Source organism: Chaetodon trifascialis, chromosome 23 (assembly GCF_039877785.1).
Source record: "Chaetodon trifascialis isolate fChaTrf1 chromosome 23, fChaTrf1.hap1, whole genome shotgun sequence".
Lineage (NCBI taxonomy): Eukaryota > Metazoa > Chordata > Actinopteri > Chaetodontiformes > Chaetodontidae > Chaetodon > Chaetodon trifascialis.
Window position 1 is genome coordinate 8,651,483 of NC_092078.1, and position 26,334 is coordinate 8,677,816.

The window sequence follows — 26,334 nt, forward strand, 5'->3', positions numbered from 1 at the left end:
ACAGCAGTGTTTGTCATGTTCGTGTCTTCTACCACTAGGGGGCGTGAGTCAACAGATCTCACTTGTTAGGAAGGCAGTGAGTTGTTAAATAACAATGAATAAATATGCAATATATAAAAAGTTGACATGTGGATCGGCACCAGGGGAAATTGTCGGGGGTTTCTCTTCATTCCCTGTATCCTTCCCAGTGGATGTCAGGCTCATCCTGGAACACAAACATACAGTTTTTCATCCCACAAAAGAAAAGCTAATGTCATGGAAATCTTGGGCAAGACGTGCAAGTCAAGACCTGGATGTTCAAGTCTGTTCAACTTAGCATTTAAACGCTTCATCGCGCTTTAAACTGTACCACACTGTGTACATATGCTAACGCTGTGTATAGAGCAGGTGGTATTCAAATCTCATTGTGGTACAGGCTGTGTAAAGAGTACAACTGAATACGCTGGATGATGTGTTTGACTTATTCCTCTCGGTTTAGCCTCTAACGTTTCTCTATCAACAGTTTTCCCCACAGCACTTCCCTCTTGCGACTCACCTTTCGGTTTCGGAAACTGGACATTTGAAAGCTGCTGATGGAGTCCAGAGGAGCAACCTTCCTCCTGTGGACACATCGGTAGAAGAAAGACAAGCTCAGTCCAACACACGTCTTTTCTGTGAGGACCAGCGACTGAAAATATGTCATTTATACTTTTCATTCATACTATCTGTTCACTGTGGACCGCAGGCGCCAAAGATGAAACTTGATGCTTATTTAAAAGAACAGAAATACACAAAAAGCAACAAGAATCTAAATGTCTTAAAGTGAAATAGACTTTTTGCCCAGCTGAATTAAATATTTGTAATTTCAGGAAACAGGATGTTCACATTGATTCAGGTGCTGGAGTTTCTTAAATTGTTAAATACATTTTCAATTACACTGATTTATTCATTAGACACAAGTCACATTTTATAATGTCTTTGTTTCCTGCATTACTTTTATTACCCTCCACAAGTCTAAAACCATTCAAACTGCATGATACGAAGCATCATGTACCTCTTTTCATTGGGTTTACGCCGGTACTGGAACTGCTGGACAGAAAGGTGCTGTGTTGGGGCGAGCAAGGTCTCTGAATGAGAGTTGCGGCCGTTCACATCCCTGCCCATCTCCCCAGCGTCACCCACGGACAGGTCTCTCTGGTCCGAGCGATCCAGCAGGCGGGGGAAGAGCTCTTGGTCCAGCCAGCTGACTTCCTGAAGAGGATAAGCAAATTATAACACAGGCTGCACAGGACTGAGTGACTGCAGCAGGACTGAGTGACCTCCTTGTCACCCAAAAGCTGACAAGGAGGTTGTGCTGAAAGGCCTACCCTTCTGAATTTGCTTGGCAACACAGCTGCAGATATCTCCTCCAGCAGCATGTAAAGAGCCAGGAAAGGTAGCACACACCTGGAGCAAAGCATCTGAACAGAGCGAGATAGTCAGAGTCAGTAGCAGTAACTCACAAGCGTTGAATTTTAAAAGGAAACGCATGCTCACCTTAAATCGTGTGTTTTGTCAATGGAGTTCTGTGCTCAAAGCTGATGATGGTCGCAGCTCTGCGTCTTCTGAGCTGCTGGCCAGTGTGGAGGGTATTTGTAGACACGCATGTAGGGTGGGTTTATATTATGGGACTGGCATCGAGGGCTGTTTAGGCTAAGTGAGTGTGTGTGTGTGTGTGTGTGTGTGTGTGTGTAAGAGCATGACCTCAGACATGCCAATTACATCTGCCGCCTGGCATTGTCATCATTCGTGTCAAACCTCTGCAGCCAGCCTTAAGAGATCTGAAATGCTGACAACATGCCTTGACAAACGCACATACATATACGCACGCACGTCGCCTCACGCCCTCTTCCATTTTCCCCACAGCTGATACGGGGAAGATGAGAGCAAGATAAGATCATTGTTGAGCAGCTTGCTGTTTACAGGCTTGCCTTGGGGTGATGCGTTACCCTCAGGCTGGTTTCAGCTGGTTTGCTCTCATCTTCATATCAACTTTTTTTTTTTTTTAACCACATGAGCCACTTGTCTTTAACATCCTCTCATATGAAATAGTTTTTTTTCCTGGGGGATATGGCTGCAATCAATATCATGATGATAAGATATTCTATTTTTCATTAAACACAATGTGGGAAATTTATGCAAAATTTAATCTAAAATACAAAATTTATTGCAATGAATGCCATTTCCCACTGTTATACATCAGATAAAGCTCTTCACATATATACACCAAGAACTTAATGACTGATTTAACTTTTACTTTTATTTGTTGTTTTGCTCATTGAATCATTCATTTGGACAGCATCATTTTATAAAACAATGGTGCATTGCTAAGATCCATCTTGTCACATATTGTTTTTTTTTCTTTTTCTGAGTCCTAAAAGTCAAATAACTGAACTCAACCTTTGGACTAAGTCATCCCTGTTAGCCTGTAACAGTAAATAAATTAATGATTAATAAATCTGTCAAGTGTCCAAAATAATGATGAATGCCATTAAAAAGTATCAAAGCCAAAAGGTGACATATTTAAACTACAATAACCATAAAAATTATTAAGGAAATGGAGCAAGTATTTGGCATTTTTACATGATAAATAATATAAATAATAAATACTTAATTGACACTCAATTTAAGTCAATTAACTAATCAATTAATTCAATATTCACAGCTGCAGTAATCGACTGTGTTTGGGTTTGAACGACCTGAAGCAAAGCTCGGAGGCAGAGATCAGAGATGGTATCAGGACCCCAGTGTGTGTGGTAATCTGGAAAACTTGATCACTCTGCTTCGCCCGACTTCACCGGCGGATGGCCACCCAATCCAGACCACACACAACAGCCTCCACCCCTCCTCCGCCCGCCTGCTGCCTCTGTCTGCAGAAAACAAAACAGAGAGGAGACAGTGCAGCAGGGATGGATGCAGAGATTGGCGGAGGATGGGGCGGAGGTGGTCGAAGGCTCGGAGCGTATGCACATTCAGACACGTTTTCACTTTTCCTCTTTTCCTGCCCTGTCCTAATTATTTCTATTTTGGGATGCTGAGGCCCACCAAACATAGAGCTGCTGCTGATAGATCAGGCGTGTATAAATAAACCGAGGCAAGGCTGGCAGCATGGCAGCAGGGGCAGAGGCCAGATAGGCTGCACTGATTACCTCCATTATCAGGGACAGGCCTCATTAGGGGCCTCTGGATGGGTGTGTGACTGTGTGTGTGTTCTTTTATTGCAATTATTGACCAAATGTCCTCCCAAAGATATAAACTTATGGAGAATCCTTCAAAATGAGCGAAGAATCCTTGTTTGCCACACTCAGCTACAGCCAGCTGACGGTTAGCTTAGCTTAGCATAAAGACTGGAAACAGGGGGAAACAGCTAGCTTGGCTCTCTCCAAAGGATAATGAATTGTGCTTAATATACTCATACTTGAAATATAACTCTAGCATACTCAAATGAGTATTTCTAATGCATGAAATGTACATAATGAAGTGTACACAAAGTACAAGGTAGAAAGTTAGCTGTTCGTACAAATAAAGAGAATTTAAATATAAGTTGATGGTGTCTGAAAATAGCTGAGTGTAAACTTAAGTCTAATAAAGTGTATGTTAATTTTACTCATTATGTATATAAAGTACAATATTTGTACTTTCAGAATAGGGCATTTAAAGTATGAGTAAGCATGAAAGTATTAGTACACTACGATAAAGTGCAAGAGTACAGTAATATTTAAGTGTGTGTCTGTGTGATAAATCTATGTCTGTGGATTAACTGATTCCTGGGTTAATGTGTCCTCAGTGTGTGTGCGTGTGTGTGTTTTGTGTGTGTGTGCTGAACGATTTCTTCATACCCCGCCCTGGTCCAGTGCCCTATAAGTACCAGGCATTGCTGCAGGTGCCAAATATAGACTCGACAGAGCCTGCTCCCTGCACAAGTGTGAACAACTCTAGAAAAGATTAACATGAAAAATGATAAATAAACAAAACACTTGTCAAACTGAAGAAAATCAGCAAAAGAAAATGGTCAAACCTGAAATGGTTAAAAAAAAAAAAAAAAATGTTGAAAACACAATGAAAATATGTCGTTAGACATTAGACCGGAAAGTACAAAATTGTGCTACAAGATGCAAAATACATCACAAACTTACAGTACAATGCCAGACAAGTCAGATAGGCAAGACCCAAAGATCATTTTAATGATATATGATTTTAAACAGGAGGAGGAGTAAAATTGAAAATGACAGACTCAACTCATAATAGAGTATTTTACATACAGGTATTATCAGTGTCAATATGCAGCATGCAGTGGTTTTTACATTTTTATTTATAGTTTTTCTTTTTTAGTCACATAGAATTAGAATTACTCAATCAATTTTGGCCACTAGGTGGCAGCAAAACTGGAGACAGACAGTGACGTTGAAGGCTAATGTCTTAGCAGTTAGTCACAGTTTCCTTTTTACTTCAAGCAGACAGCACTAGCAACATTAGCATTAATTTTGAATTGTGTGTCCTGCCACACGACGAACGTAAGTCCAATATTCACTGTCTTTTTAGCTCGGTTTTCTCTGCCAACTTTTGAGAAAAATGTCTAGGTCTTTAAGCTCGTTAGCTGCTAGATATTCGACTTCCGTCATCTTTACAAGTGGCTAATTTTGTGCTGGTAGGTTGCATATTTTATTTTATTGTACTGGTAAGGCTGCCTATCTTAGTTGTGGGTTAAATGTGGAGGATGTAAAAAACAATGAGCTAAAGATGTTAAAAAGCTTCATACACAAGCAACAAATCTGTTGTCTTGGTTTGTCAGTTACAGCTTAATTTCTCAGTAACGTTTGGCTAACGGTCACTTTTCATTGTCATTTGACTCGTTACTATAGAAATATTGATCAGTGTACCCTTAACTGAATCAGTGTAACATCATGCACTTTAATTCACAGTATAGGTTAGTTTATTCAGGTTTAAAGCGATTTAGTTTAAAAATGTAAAAATGAAACAGGATGTCAGTTAGCTCATTAAGCCTTTTGGCTAGTACTTAAATTCAGGTTAGCTTGTCCACTTTAGCTAACTTGATTGAGATACGTTTGTTTGGCTAGGTATTTTTAGTACATTTATGTAACTTCAACTACTGCTACTGTGACTACCATACTTAACTACAGTTTTCAGGTGGGACTTCCATTTTAGGCCACTACATACATACATACATACATACATCTACTTCACTGCATTTGAGAGGGAAATACTGTAGTTTGTGCCACTACTAAATCTCCAACTGTGCAGTATTACAGTGTATCCTACACTTTCACTTTCCTGCAAGAGTATTATTACTTTTGCTACTTTTTTAGTTCATTTTGCTCATGATATTTAATCAAACCGCAATTTGGCATGTAAGTAATGTGCATACATGTCGTCACTGTCGTTACTAATGTATTGGCGCCCCCTGGTGGTTGTTGCTAAAGCCATGTTTACCAGACCAGCCCCTCCCTCCTGCTGCATGTTTTGGTAGAATATATGCTACGATTTCCGTGATGCAAGTCCTCATGCACGGACAAATGTAACCCCTCCTTATACATATATAAACAAACAAACAAACAAAAAAAAACATCACACATCCAGTATAGCCTCTATTAATTGAACTGTAATCCTTATGTACATGTGGCTCTGTGTGAGCGGCAGCTGAAGCCTTAATAAAGGTCGTATGAGCCTGAAAGGGGAGGAGAATATAATTGTATGTTAGGAGGGAGGAGTGACAGCAACAGCTTAGCATCAGGAACAGGTTAGAGAGAAGGCGATAAAGGCGTCTTGGCTGCGTGGATTTGCCGTTCTTGCTTCAACCCGTGTGCTTTCGTTGGAACCGAAAGGAAAGCAGCTGAAAAAGAGGTGAGATTTTGCGCCATCTTTTTTTTTTTTTGGAAAGGATTAGAGGGTTTTATCAGGCTTTTAGCAGACACAGTGTGTGTGTGTGAGGCAGGGAGATAACAGCCAGAGAGAGGAGGGCTGTGTGCTGTTGGTGGTCTCTGCTGTGAAAAGTTCTCAGAAGTGTGTTTTGGAAAAATGAACTCTGATGACCCGAGGAGGGATTTGTATGTGCTTCAACTTTGTCTAAACCGGAAATTCAGCTTTACCCAGTGTTTTTTAATGCGCATGGAAGCAAAATAAAAGCATGAAAAACAGCAGAGGACATGACAGAGTGGGTTCCAGTGGAAAAAGAAATGACCAGCCCACGCGCCTCTTAATAAAACACATCACACCCACTTTTATTTTCATGCATTTCAGCTCTTAAACATGCTGCATACAGAGCAAAAGAGCCTCATGCTGCCATGCAGTCTCCGCTGCATCACATGCTTTTTGTCCTTAGTGGAAAATCTGAACTTTTGGACTGCGTTATGGTGGTCATAAACATATACTTGTTAATCTGCTGCAGTGTGATGACAAAGTAGAACATGATAATAGTTCATTGTGTATTATATTAGTTTTATTATCAGTAGAAGTCACTCAACATGATTGTGAGGCTGCATGAGTTTGATGTTGGACTCTTTTGTCACTCTCTGTGAACCCCCCTCCCTCCGTTCTGTTTTCTATCACACCCCCCTCCTTTTCCCTCTCCTTCTCTCAGTTTCCCATAGAGACCCTGGGAGTGGACCGGGAAGTGTGAACTCCCTTTACTCCCTGTCCAGAAAAGTTACAGCCAGCTCCTCGCCATGTCCGCTCCTGGTAAGTGCATCAACGCAACAACTAGGAAATAGGAAAAATGACAAATTTTCTTTAATATTTCCATTTTCAGTTTGACTTTCAGACAGATGGTTCAAGATTAGATTGAGGTCTGTTTGTGGAGTTTTTCCACATCATATTTAAAACTGTAAATAATGACATTTGCTCACTTCCTCTTTGACTTCTTGCATTATGTAATTCTTTACTGCCATTGTGAAATGATTAGGCTCTTGTATCTCAAAGTTTCCATTACACTTGCCCGTCCACTGAGCATAAATGTGTAGTGAATCAAGAGCCTGTACTGCCCCTAGATTCTCTCAGCCTTGAGAAATGTTATCCTTCCTGAGATTTGAAGGAATGCTTGCATGAAAACTGAAGTGAAAACATGTCTGATTACGCCTGTTGGTCCAGCGTGCTTCTCCCTCTGGAAGGAAAAGAGCAGCTCAGAGGTGAAAGGCGCTGTTGTGTGTGCGTCTCTGTCCGTGTACGCGAGGGCAGCTTTCCTGTGAACACGCTGGTTTAAGTTTTTGTTTCCTGCAAGTAGGGAAAGGAATGTGAAAAGAGGTGGAGCAACAACAAGCAACAAAGTTCATAGAACGCAGGACTCTTCCTCTTTTAGACTTCGGGGTCTTCTTAGAGAGACAGAAGTCGGTTGCCCCTGACTTTAATCCACATTTGTTTTGAGATTGAATGACATTAGTTTAACTTAAAAACTGTGTCTCAGCATGCCCACAACCTTAATTGAGGAGGAGTGTCACTATGAGACTGTCCAGCAACCTCTGCAAGTGTTTAACTGATTTGCTTGAGGCTTTTGTTGGACTGTCCTGCCACGCAAACTAAAACCAGTTTGGGCACCTATGAGACAAATTTGACTCCGCTACCGGCACACAGATCCATAACTCAACGCTGGTCACATGGTGGTTTGAGACATTGTGTTCTGTTTCTACACTGATTCCCTGACAATACAAACAGGTTTTCAGTTCACCTTTTCAAAGTGGAAACAGTTGTGACAGACATCAGGTCATCAGAAAGGGACCAAAGTAACAAAAAACATCCTCATCATTCCCAGTACAGCTAAACACTTTCACAATAAAATGTTTAAAACAGACAAGACCATATATAACGTACTACAGTATGTTATGCATTTTATTGAGTTGCCCAGAGAGGTAAAGGTGCGTTTCATTTGGTCACCCCTCAGTGGTGTCGTATCCCCTTTGGCTCCTCTAGTTGCAATAACTTCCAGGTAAACACAGGAAACACCAGATGATTAGTCAGAGAGGAAGGAAGTCAGTGAGCTAGCCAGCCACTCCGTGATGGAGCGTTCATCTGCAATGGTTGTCGCTCAACAACCAAGTCCAAGTAGCCCTCTCTGGGAGCAAACCTGTGGTGACACTACATGACAGATATCTGTCAGTGAACACATGACAGCCAGCATTCCTTTTAATTACACACAGACGAACTCATGCGCTTCCCCGTCACACCCATTTCAGCTCTTTTCTCCACGTTATTTGTGGCTCTGTTAAACAAGCTTTGAGTGTTTGTTGATTGAGTGAGGAATTCACGTATTCTCCAGCAAGTGCAAACCCATGCTCAATCCTCACAGTGGCAGGGGCTCTTCAAACAGAAAAACAAACAGAAGCAAACGTATGATAGATGATCTTAAGCAGCACCACAGTTCTCAGCTGCCTGTCGAAAAGCTCACTGATTAGTGTCGTTTGCTCTGGTCAGATAAGCTGCAAATGTTGAACTAATGCCCAAGTAAAGACTGTTATCTGGTATTTGTGCTGTTTATACAGAATATTTACCATGAAAATGTGATACAAAACAAGTGGAACCCACAAGGGATGTTACTGTATGACACAGTCTAGTATTGGCTGTTGATTTGCTCTCTCATGAGTGCTTCCAGTCTGCACTCTGGTTAATAAGTAGCTTATTGGCTCTGCTGTCCTCGCAGGCAAACGCAGGATGATCCACAGTAAACACACGCTTACGCAGAGCAGCTGCTATGAGCTGGTCGCACACAGATCATTATAAGGTGAAGGGTTGAAGCCCAGACTTGGCTGAGACGTCTGATCTCAAATGGAGAGAAGATGTTGAAAACAGGAAGCACTTTTATGTTTTCTTATATACATTTGTGTAACTTTTGTTTTTGTTTTGAACCTGTCATCTGGTTTTGTCCCGTGGAGAAACGAATTCAGTTAAGTGGAAGAATAAACTAATATCACTGTCTTTCTTCCAGGTTACCCAGGCTCTCCTAACCAGGCACCCTACCCCATGCCTCAGCATGGCGGCCAAGCCGTAGCCCCGTATCCATCGGCTCCAGGAGGGTACGGAGACCCCAGTCAAGCCCCTCCACCGGGCTTCAACATGGGCTACAATCAGGGCCAGCCTCCTGTCATGTATCAGCCTGGTCCGGTGGGCTCAGGCCCAGTCCCAGGACAGGAGTATGGTGGCCATCCGGGAGCAATCGCCCCGGCCCCAGCTGCGATGCCGGCTGCAGCTGCCATTGGGGTACCACCAGGGCTCGAGTACCTCGTCCAGGTAGGACAGAGAAATCAAAGAGAAATCTGCAACAGCTTTGTATCTTCTGATTGCTTAAGATAAGAAAGGGGTCAGCCCACGAAGTTAGGTCATTTCAAATGCAGTTCCACCTTACAACAAAGTTCCTTACATTTCCTTACAAGTGTCTTTATCTTGAAGGAAGATGGATTATTCATCTACCACTCTTTCAGCTTGCTCACTTATTGTTTCAGAGAGAATAACGATAAGAAGCTGCCTTGAAAAGACACTGTCAGTGGGTGTGTACTGGTCCATAGGTTATATTGACATGCCTGAATTGCTTTTCCACACTCTGAAGTCCCTCATTGTGCATCGATCACATGCCTTTACGTGAAATGAAACGTTGTGTGAAAACAGCCATAACATAGAAAGATTCAAGTAGTTACATTTACTTCTGTCCCTGTAATTGATGTATGATTTATTTACTTTTTAATTGATTGCGGTTCTCTAGAGCTGAAATTAAATCCATTCCAGAGTCAAAGTGTCTGCTTTGCATCAGTGGATAATCAGTAATAATGTGGCTTCCCATTCAAAACAGTGTAATATGATCTCAGCCATCACAGCCTTGAACTCGTAAAGATCACGTCCTACATTGTTTTCCTTAAATACTGTAACTCAGCTGGTCTTCTTTGTGTAAGCAGTTCAAACAGAGACTTAAACTCGCTTGCACAGAAAACAACTCTTCATGTGCTCCGACTGAAAAGCAGCTGGCGTCAAGTTTATCAGCACATTTATGAAAATTCATCGAGCAAATTGCTTTGCATTGCAAACAAGTGTGAATTCCCCTTCTGTCTCTGTTTTGTGTCTTTCTCTCATGATCTTAGATTGACCAGATCCTGATCCACCAAAAAGTTGAGCTTCTAGAAGGTAAGGCATGTTCATCCACTGCTATTTACACTTCCCACCTTGTAAGCAGCGAATAACCAGCAGCAGTTTTTGCTGCAGCCCAACATAAATCATAATGATAAATTGACGTCCGTCCTTGGAATTCTTTGCGTATCTGCTCTTTGTTATTCACCGTTTCCTCCCTTCCAACCCCGCCCCAGCATTCATCGGGTTTGAGACCAACAACCAGTACGACATAAAGAACAGTCTGGGCCAAAAGATCTACAAGGCCAAAGAGAAGAACGACTGCTGCACGAGGAACTGCTGCGGCTCGCTGCGCAGCTTCGACATGAAGATCAAGGACAACATGGACAGGGAGGTCATCCGTCTCATAAGGCCTTTCCGCTGCGCCTCCTGCTGCTGTCCCTGCTGCCTGCAAGAGGTCACTAGGTTTTAATAGCCTCATACTATATTGATGTACTACACCAAGTAGTTTCTTAACACTCTGTTGTCTTATCGTGTTTGCCTAGGGTGATGCCACCTATTAATGTTGAAATTTAACCACAGTGGTTGTCTGTGATGAAGCGATAACTGTTACTTCCTAAAGCCAGACAGGAGACAGAACACCCACCTCTTCTCCTCCATCATGACCGTCATCAGCCTTCCTTTTCCTTACTCATCTGAAAAGTCCAAAACATATAATTTGTTTAAGCTAAGTGTACAGAGATTTACAGCTTTCCCCTCCAGCCAAGCATTCAAGCTTTTGCTAATTTGGCTGCTTTCATTTAGACGAGAGAAGGTATTTGCTCCTATTAGCATAAAAATCTGCAGCCTCACGGCGCTCAGTGGCTCATTCTTACAGGCTTCTATCTTTCCTCACGTTGCCTTGTGTTACTGTTGAGTTGCTGAGTGGCACTTCAATGGCTTTGTGCTCCAGTCTGCTCAGGCAGGGGTTTGTTAGGTCTATGAATGGTCCTTTGTCTATCCAAACTATCTCCTAGACTGCCCCCTTCCCCCCCCCCCCATCCTCCACCGCTGAGACTTCTCTCTGTCTGTTTAATCACAATCTGGCCACAGCACGTTCTCACAAAAGCAAGCTCACATACTGCTGCGCTGTTTACTGGCCAGACAGGAGCCATGTGAGATGTATTACCTTTGCTATGTGGTGCCACAGTCGAGCAGTCAGACACTCGCTTATCATTCCCGCTGTCCTGTGTGACGTGTGGCATGCAAACCCCGTGACGTTTTATTTTTAGCAGTCAGTGTCAATGGATGAGGGCACAGTTTGAGCTCTCTGGGATAACTTTATAATTTTGTGTCATGTTACATTTGTATGTAACTATGTGTGTGACCTACAGATGGAGGTCCAGGCACCGCCGGGCACCACCATAGGCTACATCAAACAGGACTGGCACCCATTCCTGCCACGGTTTTCCATCCAGGGAGCCAACAAGGAGACCGTGATGAAACTGGAGGGGCCCTGCTTTGCCTGCAACTGCTGTGGGGACGTGAACTTTGAGGTGAGGCCCGAGGATTGTTGTGTTTGTGGGTGAAACTCAGCAACAAAATATCTGTGGTTCAGCCGGCCAAGAATTTCCTGTACAAATCATTCAGTTTGTCTAAACCGAAACTCGTTTTTCCAGCCATGACTGGCAGCAGTTGTACAGATCTATCACACTGGTTCTCAGCCTGGGCAGACTGGGGTCAGTGCACCCAGAAATGAGCCTAGAAACAATATGAAACACAGACAGAGAATTGTATAAAACGTTCCTAAAATATCAGAACAAATATCTGCTCAAAAATCATCCAAATCACTCATTTTCCACAACCTTCCTGCAGTTATTTTACAGTTAATCACTTGTTCTGTACTTTTATTGTTATGCATAATATGAAATACTCATAGTCAGAAATTTAGGGAAATATGCTCATTTGCTTTGTTGCTGAGAATTACATGTGAAGGTCAATATCACTTGCAGTGGGTTAGCTTAGCTTAGCCCAAAAACTGGAAACAGGTGGTAACAGCAAGCCTGGCTCTGTTCAAACGTAACAAAGCTCTAAAGCTAAACTACTGCTGGCTGTAGCTTCATGTTTATCCTACACACACGACAGTGGTTTCAATCCTCTAATTAGAGCTGCAGTACGTAAGATGAAGAAGAGAGCACACTTACCCTGAAAATTTGAACCAACACAACTTCCATGTCTCTCCCCCTCCCTCTATGCTGCACTCGTGCCCTGCCTCCAAGCTCCTCCTCCCTGTGGCATCTGCCGTGACAACCAGTAACGTTAGCCTTAGCATCGGAAACAAGCTAACTCTGCCCAGCTGCTACATCACAGTTGCTAACACGTGCTGCAGAGTGTTACTGTAACAATCACCATATTAGCTTTATGGTTATTTGTTGTCTTGGCCGTATATGCTGTTGTTGGCAGCGGCACTATGGGTAGTTTCTCCTTTGCGGTGGCTGTTGCTCCGCCTTAGCTTTCGCCAGCCTCCTGACGCCGCTCACAGAGCTGTTTGACTGAGCAGCAGCGTGTGTGAGTAGTGATTGACAGATGTCAGACACTCCCTCAGACGCTCCCCTGGCTCTGATTGGTTGTTTTGTGTCGGGCGCGGTGGATTCTTGCAAATCGCAATAGGAGCAGTAGGTGGGACTAATGGATCCAGGTTTCTTTCACAGATTACATGTTTCATGTACTGCTGTCTGGCATAGGGACAGTTTTAGCAAATATGACAAAAAATTACTTTTATACAAGTTACCCACTGCAGCTTTAACTGTCAAACTGTTTCTTCAAATTAACTCTTGCAGTCCAAGTTTGGCGTCGGGATAGCTGAATCGTTTCCACACTAGAGTCCCTCTTCCTCTTCTCTTTAACATGAAAACATCGCAGTTTAGTTCACTTGATAAAATGTCTTACAGGCATTGTTGTTCTTGTTGCTCTGCAGCTGAAGTCCAAAGACGGTAAGAAGCCCATTGGTCGCATCAGCAAGCAGTGGAGCGGCCTGTTGAAGGAAGTCTTCACAGACACGGACAACTTTGGCATCCAGTTCCCGCTGGACATGGACGTGAAGATGAAAGCCGTGCTCATGGGAGCCTGCTTCCTCATTGTAAGACCATATTTCTATTTTTTTCCCCTCAGTTCAACCTCTTTGAATAACACTGCTGTCATTTCTTGTAAACTTGCTGCCTCGATCTGTTCAGGGATTAAGTAATTCTTTTTTGCCACTTCGCAGGATTTCATGTTCTTCGAGAAGGTGGGGGAGGCCAACCAGCGCAGCACTGTGTTTTCGTAACAGAAGGAGGGCAGAACAACAGCATGAGAGCAAGGACTTTCTCCAGTTATGCATTCTCTGTCGATGTACTTTGTTTTTCCACTTTTCTAAGCCTTTGTTCATCAGATTCCGGCCAATATGGTGCCATCCTTCTATACACAGACCGATATGAGTTAGTGAACACTTCCAGATGTTTGCTGAGGATTGTTTTTCAAATCCATCCAAACCCAGCGAGTGATACTGTCCGCCATTTTGCCAATGTTCCTTACGCTTCAGTCCATAGACCTGCCAAAGAAAGTCAAACTTGCCGTCACTGTCGTCTTTTTCAGTGCCCACACACAGAAATAAGCGTGCATATCTACAGACGTCTTTGAATGCGCTTTACGCTACACTGGCATTAACGTTTCATATTTTTGCCATATGTTTATCTATTGTTATCACACTTATAAGTCATGTTTTTTTAAAAAATAGATCTAGTATAAGTGCAATACCGTTGTGGATGTAGAGGCTGTTTTCATTGCCTTGTTTTTTTTAGCTATGCTAGTGACTGGCATTAACAGGCTCCATTATCTAGCTGACGTAGGGAAGTGGTGGTTGCGTTAGCGAGAATAATGGGAGGAAGTTTAATGTGTTTTAGTTGAGGTTGTGAACGTGCGTTGACACATTCTGACACTTTCTACCAAAGTGCTCTTTCTAGACCTCTCAGCTGCCTTTCTCTTCCTCAAAACCCTCTGTGTCTTAAAGCCAAGTGTACATAACCCAACAAAACTGCAGCACAGGCTACAGTGTAAATGCACTCATGCTCTCTCTGTGGGTTAGTGGTTTCCATGGAGGCTGACACCATAGCCAAACCTCGCCCTTCAGTTTCTCTAGTTACCGCTGCAACATGTGCATTGAACATGTGCGAGTGTGATAGGAGAGAGAGAAAAAGTCTGACTGAAAGAGGAACAGAAAGAAAGCAGAGAACAAAAAGTAGAAGGTGAGGTTAGTGAACCTCAGAGCAGCTGAAAAAGCAGAGACACACCTGAATGTGAATTTCGATTGAAGTCTGGTTTTAGCTCATTTCATGGCTGTGCTTAAGAAATAATAAAAACGTGTCATGCAAATGTTGCATATTCCTGTTGGACGCAACTGGCTGTTCTGTGTTTAATAATCGTTTTCATTTTTTTTGTATGGTTTTGTGAAAACATGGGTGTGCCTCCTGTGAGGCTTGGTTGCCACTAATGCTCTCTAATCCGCACTGCAGCTTCCCTATTACACTGTCAGTATCTAAATGTGTCTTATTGCATGTGCTGCATATTTATGCTACCGTCAGCCTCTGATAAGGAAAGGGTGTATAGCGCATTTAATACGATTATTTGTTCGTAGTGTTTTATGTCAGTTTGGAGCACTTGCTCTTTTGCATTGTATCTGCAGCTTGCAGGATCTGTGGCTTCAGTTTCCTGCATTTCTATCAAATGTATTTTGTTCCAATTGTTTGTTACTCTTGTATCTTGTGATTGTGAATTCCATTTTTTACAGAATCAAAAAAAACCAACAAAAAAAACCCTATACTTCAGAAATAAAACAAATGCCATGTGAAGCCATTGTTGAAGTTGTTTTATGTTGCAGTGATTGTCCTGGAAAGTTTCGGGGAAGGCCCTCGGAAACCTAAAATCTAAATGTGGAACATGTGATTTCACTTGGAAAAAATGATCTTTGCTTCAGAGGGAAATCCAGCCTCTCATTCTCTGGCACAAATGAACCAAAGTCCAGCTCCAGAAAGCTCTGCAATGCTTTAGTTATTGGATAACTTTCTCAATAAAACACTGAGAAACTACAAATATATCTGTGCCCTACTTAAGCAACAACTTTGTCCCTGGTCACGTACTGAATATCAAACGCCTGCATCTCATCTCACTTAAATGTGGGAAATACAAGCAAAGTACTTCTTAGAAATATGTCTGGACATGTCCGTCCATTCAGCAATGCTCTTGGGAAATTATTCTGAATTTAAATGTCACCTCATAATCTGTAATCATATGCTTCTTGAGACACAGGAATCAAGGATTCAGTGTCTTAATAACTGGTTGTTCATGCAAACCTGTAATTCTGAGGGCTACTGCTGCATAAAAATCTATGTTGGAAATGACAAAACCCAGCAGAACATTGTATATTGAAGGTGTGTGCCTGCGTTGATGTCTAAAATCTGTCTCTTAGAATAGAAATGAAATTCAAAGTTTTGCTCCTACATTCAGGACAATGTAAAGTTTTTCATCTAAATAAGTTAAATATGTTCTCTACATCTTCACTCTTTCTGAAGACCAACAGGTGCTCCAACACAACAAATACAATATTTTCAGCATAGTACAATACATGAAAAGCAAAGATTATATATATCCGTATTTTTTCGCACATTCTACCCTCATATCAAAATTCCCCTCCGCCGCATTAATAAAGGAGTATTTTAACTCATATCTTATTTTAAAGGCGACCGCCTACACTACCCACAATGCAATTCAACAGCCAACACTTTGCGTTGGGTTGTGCTATACTAGTTGCAGATAATGTGGCCTGGATCCTCCAGCACCTATAATATTGTGGGACTCAATGAATTTGATGCAGGGCTCTGCAGAACCGGAGATAATTTCTTTTTTTAATGTCACATACTCGTCTGGCTTATCAAAACATTACGCCTACATTACCCACAATGCAGCTCAACCGACGAGAGTGGTCTGAGGTCCCTGTGTATTTTGCTAATAGCGGCTAATGTAGCTATCGAGCCGTTAGCCTGAGCAGAGATGAGGACCTGGCTGCACACGTCTGTTAAACTCACCTCTAGCTTCACATGAGCATTTCTTTTGTAAGCTCGGAGTCTTCAGGCCAAACAGACGCTACTTTTTCATACATGTAATGACCTGTAGACCTATAAAATCGGCGGAGTTCCCCATTAAATTTACAGGTGAACTTCTTACTGCTTCAGTGTAACATGACTTTTAAAATCCAGAGGAGAAAGCAAAACAAGAACAAACTGCTCCTAAACTGCAGGCAGTAATCACGAATAAACTGCTCATATCATCACATGGCACCTCACCATTAAGACCAAATCATCCATTTTATTTAACAATTTCTAATACAGTATGTACAAAGTCATTATGATATAAAAACTATTTGCAAAAACAAAACAACAAAAAAACAATGTGTTGGGCAGTGTCTCATTAAAAATGTGAAAACAGTTGTCAGAAACATTCTTCTGTTTCTAAATATTTTCCTTATGTACATTCAACCATCTTCATTTTTCTGCTTTCATATGTGCTGGACCTCCCATCTGCTCCCACGGTGTGCTGGGCAGCATCCAGTGTCACAGTGTGTCAACGTGGAGCGAGACGCTGCTGAAAAAGTCAACCATCCCTGCATTCAAAGCCACTTCAGACTCGTCTTTCTGTGCTAGCTTGAGGTCGCTCCCTCTCGCCGGGGGCGGGCCTGTCGTCCCGTGACCATCGGATCAGGTAGCGGCTGGCCTGCTGCAGGTTCCACTGGTGCCTGGACAGGATCCTGAGACAGTCCTCTTTGGAGCAGAGGCTCAGCGAGTACAGCTGCTCCAACTGAAAGGACACAAAACAAGGAGACAGGGATCAGAAGCAATCCACGAACACCTCAAGCATTTCTGGACGGTCAGACAAAACGAGAGACCAACCAGGAGGGTGTGGTGTTGGTGTTTACACTGTCAGCACAGGAGCTTTGGACCAAATTACAAATAATACCAATTCTTGTGATACTTTAACAAACTGAAATGTGAGCCATTACTACACACAGGCAGGCACAGTGTTGAGGCATTTCATGGTCTGACCTTGAGTTGCTGTTCAGCTCGCACTGGGTTCCAGTCATTGCGTTGAAGTGCACTATGAACCTCTTCAGTGGTCGCTCCATGGACCGCCTCCATAACCTGAGAACAGGCGAGCGATGAGCCTGTATTTTAATTCATTGGACAAGTTTTCATACAGAAAAAGAACAGAAGGAATCAGTGATAATGAACGAGCCTCTCACCTGTGAGACGAGACTGTCTCTCGTGTTCTGCACGTGAGGCGACTTCTCTCGATCACGGCTTCGCTCCCTCTCTCTGCTCTCTGTGTAATCATCCAGCTGCGGCGTTGAGCGTGCCATGTGGGTCATTTTAGCCAGGTTGGAGCCCCCGGTGCTCTGCTGGGGTTGAGGTTGAGGCGGAGGTTGAGGCTGTGTCTGCGCCGCAGGGGGCGGGCCCACCTGTGGAGGCCACGAGGTGCCTTGGGCCGCGTGGCTTGCAGGCCTCCTCTGGGATTTCACGTTAAGGCGTTTCAGGTTGGGGGGTGGCGGTCGCGGAGGTGGGATGATGCTGGCCTCGCTGAACCGGCGTAGGTCCTGCTGCATCACCACACTATGAGCTGCCATCATGGGGGGCATGAGTCTGCCCTGCTGATCCACTCTGACCACCCCTACTGTGTGAGCCCGAGGCCGGTGTCCGCTCACAACTGACTCCAGGCTCCGGGAAATACCTGAAGCCACAGGAAGAGGCCTCTTTAATGAACATGTTCTGTTAATGTTACAGTCACCTGTCAAGTGAAATGAGTGAGAGAAAAAATATTAAAGGTATGATGCAGCTTTCACCATTGCGCTGATCAGAGTTTATGTCAGCACTGCGACAGTAGCGTATTACAGCCACTAGGGGGCAGACTGGTCAACTGAATAAATGAGCAAGTTCAGGAGTGAATGAATGAATACTTTGAGTTACTTCCTGGATAAAATGAGTCAAATGTGAGGGTAGTGTATCCAAAGAATGATCAATAGCAGGTAAAGAAGATGGCAGCCATTTTTATTTTGGCAAAATCTTATTAATAGAGCTGAGGAAAAACAACATTATGATATTCAAACTCCCAGATGGCATAAGGTAAACTTTGATTTTATTTTCAGTCCCTACCTGCCATTTTCTGCAGATTGGAGACCTCCTTGTCTCTGACAGGGCCTGTCCTCCAGTTGCCGCTGCTGCACAGGTCAGAAAAGTAAACACATGAGACACATAAACACATCTGACAGCCTCCACTCACAAACTACAGCAGGTGAAAGTTCAGGGCTGCGCTGCTGTTAGCGTTCTGCCATTAAACTCAGCGAGGTGGAAGTGTATATGGTTTTCTGCATAACATAGGCAGAATTTTTTTTTTTTTTTAAAAAAGGGGAAACTTGTCATTTTTCAAATCACAATTAACATGTCCTTTTGTCTTTGCTTTGTAGCATTCTCTCAGCAAATTAGAAGGAGCAAAGGATGCCGAGGCTACGAGGTAATAAAAGACACGCCCACTGTAAAACAATATAATATAGTTAAAAACAGCCACTGGAGATGAACTTTGCATCTCCGGGCGGGTTTCTTTAGTTTCACAGTGTATTTTTAGCTGCAGTTCATTCACGTCACTGTTTATCTAAATAAAAACAAGCCACTGTGAGCCACAGCCCGACTGCTTCATCACTTGCTCAGACAGCACAGCTTAATTCATTTAACTGCCATGCAAGTTTCTGTTTATCACGCACTTATTTTCATCCCTGCAGATCAGCAACCAAACAGAAAATATTTCATATCAGGACACTTTCAGTTCAATAAAGAGCCTAAATGAGAAGGACAGGAATGCATGAGTTGAATCACTGACTTGTCCAGGCTCTCAGGTGTCCCCCAGCAGCGCTCAGGTTTGATGTCTCCGTGCCCCGCGTGCTGCAGGCTGCCCTTCACCGGGGCCGAGATGTAAGAGGAGCTGGGAGCAGGGTTGGGCCCGGAGTTGCCGGCAAGTGCAGCGGTGACCGTGGGAGGGAGTGACGGCACAGTGAGGCTCGCGGGAAACCAGCCGACCGTCAGCGTACTCTGGTTCTGTCCCCTCCACTCACACAGGTCCAGCCTGCACGGAGAGGACAAACAGTTACAAACCAAGGACACTCTGTTAACTACAGCGAGACTGGGTGTGTGTGCGTTTTGCTGGACTGCAGCATTATGGTAGCACAACTACAGCTGAATCATAACTACCTCTAAAGTTAGCTAACATTAGCCAATATTCAGTGTTTTGGAGAGTGCTCTTCACACTTTTCAGTTTGGTGTTTAAATGCATGACTTAAATCACTTTAATGGCCTGTAGATGCGAATTCACAACGAGGAAAATACCTATTTTATGTTCATTTTTATGGATTTGGGTATATTTTCTGTTACTGGATGCAACTCTTATGCTTTGTGTGCATGTGTCTACATTAAATATATGCAATAAGAAAACAAATATCATCCATACCATGGATGTATTATGGAAAGAAAGCACTGAAGTGTCATAGCTGTTGGACAATCCGATTTAAAGGTCTGTTTCATCTCAACAAAGGCTCATTGTACTGGTGAAAGTTTTTCTTTTACTTTTTCCGCCCCACCCTCCTTCCTCTCACCCACCCATGGTCTATGACGGTCACAAGGTCGTTGGCCACAAGTGCAAGTTTTCTGGGTTCAGCAAAGTCTCTTGTTGCCTGCACCTCCATTGGTTTAGCCTGCAAATGCAGACAGAAGTAAGAAAATTGGAGAGATTTATGGAAAACTTGTGCATTTCTGCAGCGTTTTAAACAACAGTTTCTTCTGATGAGGCTTGATCAATAGTTTCTCCTCTGGTTTCATCTCCAGGGACATTAAAAGCTTCAAATTACATTGCGCACCTCTAACACCATTGTGGTGAGCTGGGCGAAAGTGGGTCTTTCAACAGGACTGCAGGCCCAGCACTTCCTCATGACTGCATACAGCTCTTGGGGACAATCCGGCGGTTTCTCCAGACGCTCACCTTCCCGCTCTACACGCCACAAAATCTGGATTAAAGAGAGTGAATGTCAGGGATATTGAAAGTCTGAGTCACAGAGCATAATTGCAAAAGCAAATGGCATCAGGGCGGGGACGCATTCCAAAAAGCAAAGGCAAACATTGTATTTAACACCGCAAGCATCGCGCGTATGTTGACAGGTAGCAGGCAAGCGTGTACCTGTCTGCCTGACAGACCGAACCAGGGCTCCTCGCAGTAGGTGAACATCTCCCACAGGGTGACACCAAACATCCACACGTCTGAGGAATGGGAGAAGGAGCCGATGCGGAGACTCTCGGGAGCACACCTGGAGGAGGAACAGGTAGATGGGTCACGAGGAGCAATTAGCGACAGTTTAAAATCTCATTTCATCCTTCACCTTTGAATTTCCTCACCATGCAAACGGGATCCTTCTGTGTGCTGACATGACATAGTGGTCCATGTCTTGCCTCAGGCCTCTCATCAGGCCAAAGTCCCCGATCTTCACCATCTCCCTGGATGCCAGCAAGACGTTTCTCGCAGCCAGGTCCCTGTGGATAAATCTCTTGGTCTCGAGGTAATCCATGCCCGCAACGATCTGGGTAGCGAAGAGCCAGAGGCGGACCAGAGGGTACTCAAACTGACGCGCACGCAGGGTGTCGTATAGTGAGCCCAAGGGGGCCAGCTCTGTTACCTGGAAGAAGGGGAAAAACAGGTTGTTGTGTGTTCCAGCTCCTAAGCACGACATCCTCAGTTAACCCCTGCTGCCTGCGTTCAAACATGAAAACACAACAACACATCTTACCATCTTCAGGGGCTGTGTGAGCACCACGCCATAAAGTCGGATGATGTTGGGGTGGTCCAGCGACTGCATGGTGGTCACCTCTTGGAGGAAGTCTGTCAGTGTGTCCGTCTGCCTGGACGTGCTGTTCCTTAGTGACTTTATGGCAACAGGCAGCTGAGAGGAGTAAGAAGAGACACAGAGGCTCAATCCAATCCTGCACTGCACTTGAAACTTGCAATAACTTATTGTTTTGGTCATTTGGTGACAGCAGAAGCAAAAGATGTAAACCCAACATTGGTACATTGTTGCCTTAAAAAGTTGCCAAATAGTTGCCTATTTACATATTCAACAGGAACAAAGATACATTGATAGATAGATAGCGGCTAAAATGCCTTGTAATGCTGAGAGGACATGCAAAGTCAGGTGATTATTATCTGTGGGTTGGTTGCTAAAAGTGAACCTTCTCACATACACAGTTATTTGATCTGTTGTCGATATAAAATGAAAGGGATGGGTATGAAAGAGGCATCCTCCAAAGGCTCAGTCATTCACAAGCAAAGATGGAGCGAGGTACGTCACAGCAGTGGAAAACTGCGTGGGCAAACAGTCCAACAGTTTAAGAACAATGTTTCTCAACACATAATTGCAAGTAATTTAGGGATTTGACCGTGTGCAATCCATGATATCATCAAAAGACTCAGAGAATCCGGAAAAATCTCTGCACGTAAGCAGCTAGGCCGAAAACCAACACTGAAGGCCCGTGACCTTCAATCCCTCAGGCAGCACTGCGCTAAAAACCGACGTGGCTATAAAGGATATTTCTGCACGTGCTCAGGAACACTTCAGTTCAGTTTATCAAAGTCATATATCAACATCCAGAAACCTACAAACTGCCTCTTACCACTCTCCCAGTGGGTGTGTGCCAGTCCCCCTTCCTCACCACCCCAAAGGACCCGGAGCCCAGCTTCTCTCCCAGAATCAGCTCACTGTCCTGGATCAGACGAGGCAGAGTCCGGCTGCTGCTCTCCTGAGCCTGAGCCGGCTCCCCCGCTTCCAGACCTCGACCGCTTAACGCCTGTTAGCATCAGTAAATGAATAAAAGATGTTTCACTGAGTCCGATTAGACTGATGTAGTTCACACACAATAGATATGAGCTCTATGACAAGGTGTAGCTACATGTTTCAGACCTTGGGCATCCATGACCGTGATTTTGTCTTGTAGCGTTTCAGAGCCTCCCATAATCTTCTTTGTGCTGGAAGAAAAAAAAAGTCAAAATCTCAGTTTATCACAGCCTTTAAATCAGCACATTTCTATTTGTAGCATTTCAATAAAATTGCTGAGCTCTGGAAAACTGTGATGCCAACACTGTTTTCTGAAGTTTAACAGGTTATAAGAATAATAACAATAATATCTGGCTGATATTAGAGTTGACAAGAAAGGAATTGAAATCTCAGACAGAGGAAGTCCACGTTTTGATCCCTTTATTGAAGCGCTGGCAGAGCTGCCATTGATGATATTGCAAAAAAAAAAGCACACTCATTGACAAGCATGGTAGCTTTAAATCTGTACTGTATCTCCTGAAGTTGACATTGCTTTGAGACAAAGTGAAGTTTGACGTAAGAGTGCGATCAACGTGCGGAAGAAAATAGTGCTGTCTGTTTGTAAAGGGACCTTTAAATGAACACTTCAGTCTGTCATGATGAAGCACAAATGGACCATTAATCCAACAGTACTGTAAATCCAAAGGTTGATTGGACTCTGCTTGACAGCCACACAGACAAAGACAGGAAGTCCTCCTTGTCTGAGTGGACAAATACATCAGGCTCACCAGGTTTGCTGATTCCTATCTGCTCCAGGTCGGCCTCCTTGACGTAGGTGAAGTGCTCGATGCGGGTGATGTTGAGGCCATCTCTGACTCGTATGTAGAACTTCTCCAGCTGGACCTCGGCCAGGAGTTGGTACAGCCACTGAGTGTCCTGGTCCATCAGCATGACCCAGCGGATCCTCCTTTAGGGTCAAAGGTTATAAGATAGTGTGACGATTAGTTAAATCTCCCCAAAAATTGTGTTTTTGGTCTTGAAACTAAACTAACAAACAGAAATTGAGCACTCAACTGTGCTTTCCTCGTCTCATTAAAGAGCCTGTTAAACAGTAACTTTGCTCCCACAGGGGTCTTGGGCTCCCATGGAGACCAAATAAAAAGCCCTTGTTGTAAGATGCCAGAGGGAAGTTGTTTGTCGGCGTCCTCTCAGACAACTGACTGCCTGCTGATCACATTTGCTGTAGTAAAATCTCAAACTTTCAGCTTTTTACACATAACCAAAGGAACGTGAAGGTAGTGTCACTTGCATGTGCTCGCAGCTCCAAACAGGCCGTTAGTCACCCAAAGGAGAGTAAAATCAGACGAGGAAAACGGCGAAAGACGACAGAAGAAGCCTAGAAGTGAAGGCACACAAACAGGAAGAGGTGGATGAGGGGACAGGAAACAGAAACAGGCGTAAAAGATTTTATTCTCCTCAGAAGTGTGAATAAGCAGGTTTCAGTGCTGTGACTCATGTTGAACCTCAGAGGCAACGATCCTGCAGGGAGTCCCGAAGCAATGTGAAAAACTGAGAGGTGGAAACATTATCTTGTCAGGGGTTTAGGGGCACCAGTCAGACAGGATTCTGCTCACACAGTAGTTATCTAACAGCTGAAGTCACGCTGTGTGCTCAGCTCTTCTAAGGCCTCATCTGCTTTCCCATTTGCATTTCTGTTAATATCTCGAACGTTGCCTATTAAGCAATTACAGCGCCCTGAGCCGTGAGTGCAATAACGAGGACCATTAAGTTTGCATAGCTTCCCTATTGCTTAAAAACGAAAAGTTAAAACGCAGCAAATTCTTCTTCTGTTGCCCGGAGTCTCTGGCTGTTACCAAAGGGTTGTACAACCATAAATCACCTGTTTATCAGCACACCAGGCCCAGCAGCAGGTATGAGTCAGGGAACATTCCCCTGTCAGCGAGGCCTGGGAAAAAAACAAACATCTACCCTAAACAACCAGCACTGCTGCATTGTCTGCAGCGATCTGCCTGCTCATTCTTACACCTAACCGAGGCTGCAAACGCCAGGTAAGTGCATGAGTGCTAGCCCGGGCTTGCATTCGTTCCCAGGGACAACTCCCAATTAATTTGCAGCCAACTTGAGTGAGCAAATTCTTCGCAGGTCACATTCAAATTGAAAAGGAAAGCACTCGCAAACAGACGCAGGGAGGTAAACAAAGCGAACACTGTGATCATCCTCTCTATGTACAGAGGGATGAATCTTTAACCTGCACAGCTACTGAGAAAATCCTCTCAGCCTGATGGCATGCGTGACCGAGTGTCCAACTATTTAATTGATGGCTGAATGTGGCTGAAAAGTCACTGGTTAAACTGGCCTGACCTTAACCTTAAAAGCCATTATCTGCAGCTTCAAACACCATTGTTTATACACTTGTGCTGCAGAGCACGTGTTCACACGGGTGACGCCCGCTTCCTCCTGCTGAGCCCAAGAGCAAACCAAGATCAGTCCACAGTGGCACGCTCGACAGGGTCGCTCAGTCATGTCTGACAAAGATTCATGAGCACAGAAAAGTGCAGAATTTCACTCACAACTATAATATTAGATCTGATCTGCTGCCAAAGACGTGAAGGATGCACCTATGCTGTGCATGTTTTCAAGTGCAGCACAGTCAAGAGCAGTGTTTGAAGAAGTATTCTGACTTTTGTTGAAGTAAAAATAGCAGTACTACAGTGTAAACTACTCCCTGCAACTATTATCAGCAAAGTGTGCTGGTCCATACAGTATGCAGGCCTATAAAAACCCAAAATGCTCTTTATGTGGCAGCCCCTCTCAGTGTTATATTATTCTTTGTTATATTACTGGATTATTATCATCGTGGTTACTGTGGAAGCTGCATTTTCATGGTGAAGATCTATGAACCACTTTACAAACTGTTCAGTCTATAATAATACGCCCAATTTTACTAACTGTCCATGTCTTTGTGTATATGAAACCTGAACCTGAAAAGTAAACAAAAACCAAAGCTAGAAAATAAGCGTAGGAGGTAAAAAAGTACATTTTTTCCCTCTGAAAGTATTTGAGTAACATAGAATTTAACCGCAAGAAAAGTGCAAGTTCTTACAAATTGTAATTAAGCACAATACTTGATGAAGTACTTGTGATGTACTGGTTAGTCAAAATATCTGCATTCTCAGTTATATTGCAAAAGGACAATAAATATAACAGAGTCAAAAGTCCTATACGTGATTTTATGGCCATTTTTGTCAATAATGTAAGAAGAATAAGAAAACATTTGCTCCTTTTCTAATGAAGAACTTAACGAATCCTGATTATTTCACCAATCCTTCAGGTGTTCAGACTGCAGGGTCTCCATAAACCCGGTCACAGACAGGTATGAGGTGTGAAACTCACCGTTAATCAAAATATCTCCTTTCACTTCTGGTGGATGACAGCTCGTTTTTAATCACACACGCCCAGAGAAAAGTGATCCATGTTGGCGGTGAAAACTCCAGCGACGTCGAAAGTAGGTTTATCCACAAATCACAACTCTCCTCTGAATCCTGAACTCCCTTTTGAAAATTCACGATCTGATAGTCCAACAAAGATTATCAATAAAGACAGAGTCTGTACTTTATATTACAGACGTCGGTGATCGAGGATCCACCTGTGTTTGCGGCTCTTATCTCCGCCTCTTTCCAGTTTCTCAACTGACCACACCCCTACCTGACTTTTTTTTTTTCACCTGAGCTCTCGGCACAAACATCCAGACAATAGGAAGTCACCTGCACAGGTAATAACGTTACTAAGTCATCAGCACAAAATAACAAATGTAGGTCAGTAATGATCAATGATCAGTTGGCACTGTGGTTTAACTGGACAGTGAAATAAACACACACATTGGATGCAAACTCTTACACATACATTTTACTGAATCAGTTGGTTTTCATTTTCTTAGGTTGACCTTGCTGGAACAATTTTAGCTTGCTGGACCAACTAAAGCTTAATGCTAATTTAATGTGTGCTCCTAGTGTACCTAGCTAAAGCTAAATGCTAGTTAAATGGTGCAACTGGTGTACTTAGCTAAAGCTAAATGCTAGTTAAATGGTGCAAATAGTATACCTAGCTAAAACTAAATGCTAGTTTAATGTGTGCTCCTAGCTTACCTAGCTAAAACTAAATGCTAATTTAAAGTGTGCTCCTAGCTTACCTAGCTAAAACTAAATGCTAGTTTAATGTGTGCTCCTAGCTTACCTGGCTAAAACTAAATGCTAGTTTAATGTGTGCTCCTAGCTTACCTGGCTAAAACTAAATGCTAGTTTAATGTGTGCTGGTAGTGCACCTCT

The 26,334-nt window shown here is 43.4% G+C and overlaps 2 protein-coding genes across 4 annotated transcripts; one reads left to right on the plus strand and one right to left on the minus strand.

Moving 5' to 3' along the window:
* The first annotated feature begins 5,683 nt into the window (after positions 1-5,683).
* On the plus strand, positions 5,684-15,181 carry LOC139351248 (phospholipid scramblase 2-like). The gene is made up of 8 exons (XM_070993051.1): positions 5,684-5,880; positions 6,617-6,714; positions 8,951-9,252; positions 10,095-10,137; positions 10,317-10,537; positions 11,454-11,615; positions 13,037-13,198; positions 13,325-15,181. Exons 2-8 carry the CDS (start codon positions 6,702-6,704, stop codon positions 13,382-13,384), a joined length of 963 nt encoding a protein of 320 aa, XP_070849152.1. The 5' UTR covers positions 5,684-5,880; positions 6,617-6,701; the 3' UTR covers positions 13,385-15,181.
* A 1,379-nt stretch (positions 15,182-16,560) lies between these two features.
* On the minus strand, positions 16,561-25,552 carry tnk1 (tyrosine kinase, non-receptor, 1). Of its 3 annotated transcripts, none has more exons than XM_070993142.1 (14): positions 25,403-25,552; positions 22,777-22,955; positions 22,136-22,200; positions 21,849-22,022; positions 20,969-21,121; positions 20,580-20,857; positions 20,365-20,491; positions 20,048-20,194; positions 19,791-19,885; positions 19,018-19,260; positions 18,297-18,361; positions 17,390-17,874; positions 17,193-17,288; positions 16,561-16,947 (listed from the first exon to the last, which is right to left on the minus strand). In XM_070993142.1, the coding sequence occupies exons 2-14, from the start codon at positions 22,937-22,939 to the stop codon at positions 16,771-16,773; spliced, it is 2,268 nt and encodes a 755-aa protein (XP_070849243.1). In that variant the 5' UTR covers positions 22,940-22,955; positions 25,403-25,552; the 3' UTR covers positions 16,561-16,770. The 3 variants fall into 3 exon arrangements, with proteins under 3 accessions (XP_070849243.1, XP_070849242.1, XP_070849244.1); XM_070993141.1 differs by having other exon boundaries at positions 17,390-17,931; XM_070993143.1 differs by having other exon boundaries at positions 16,791-16,947; positions 17,193-17,311; positions 17,390-17,931.
* Positions 25,553-26,334: the final 782 nt, after the last annotated feature.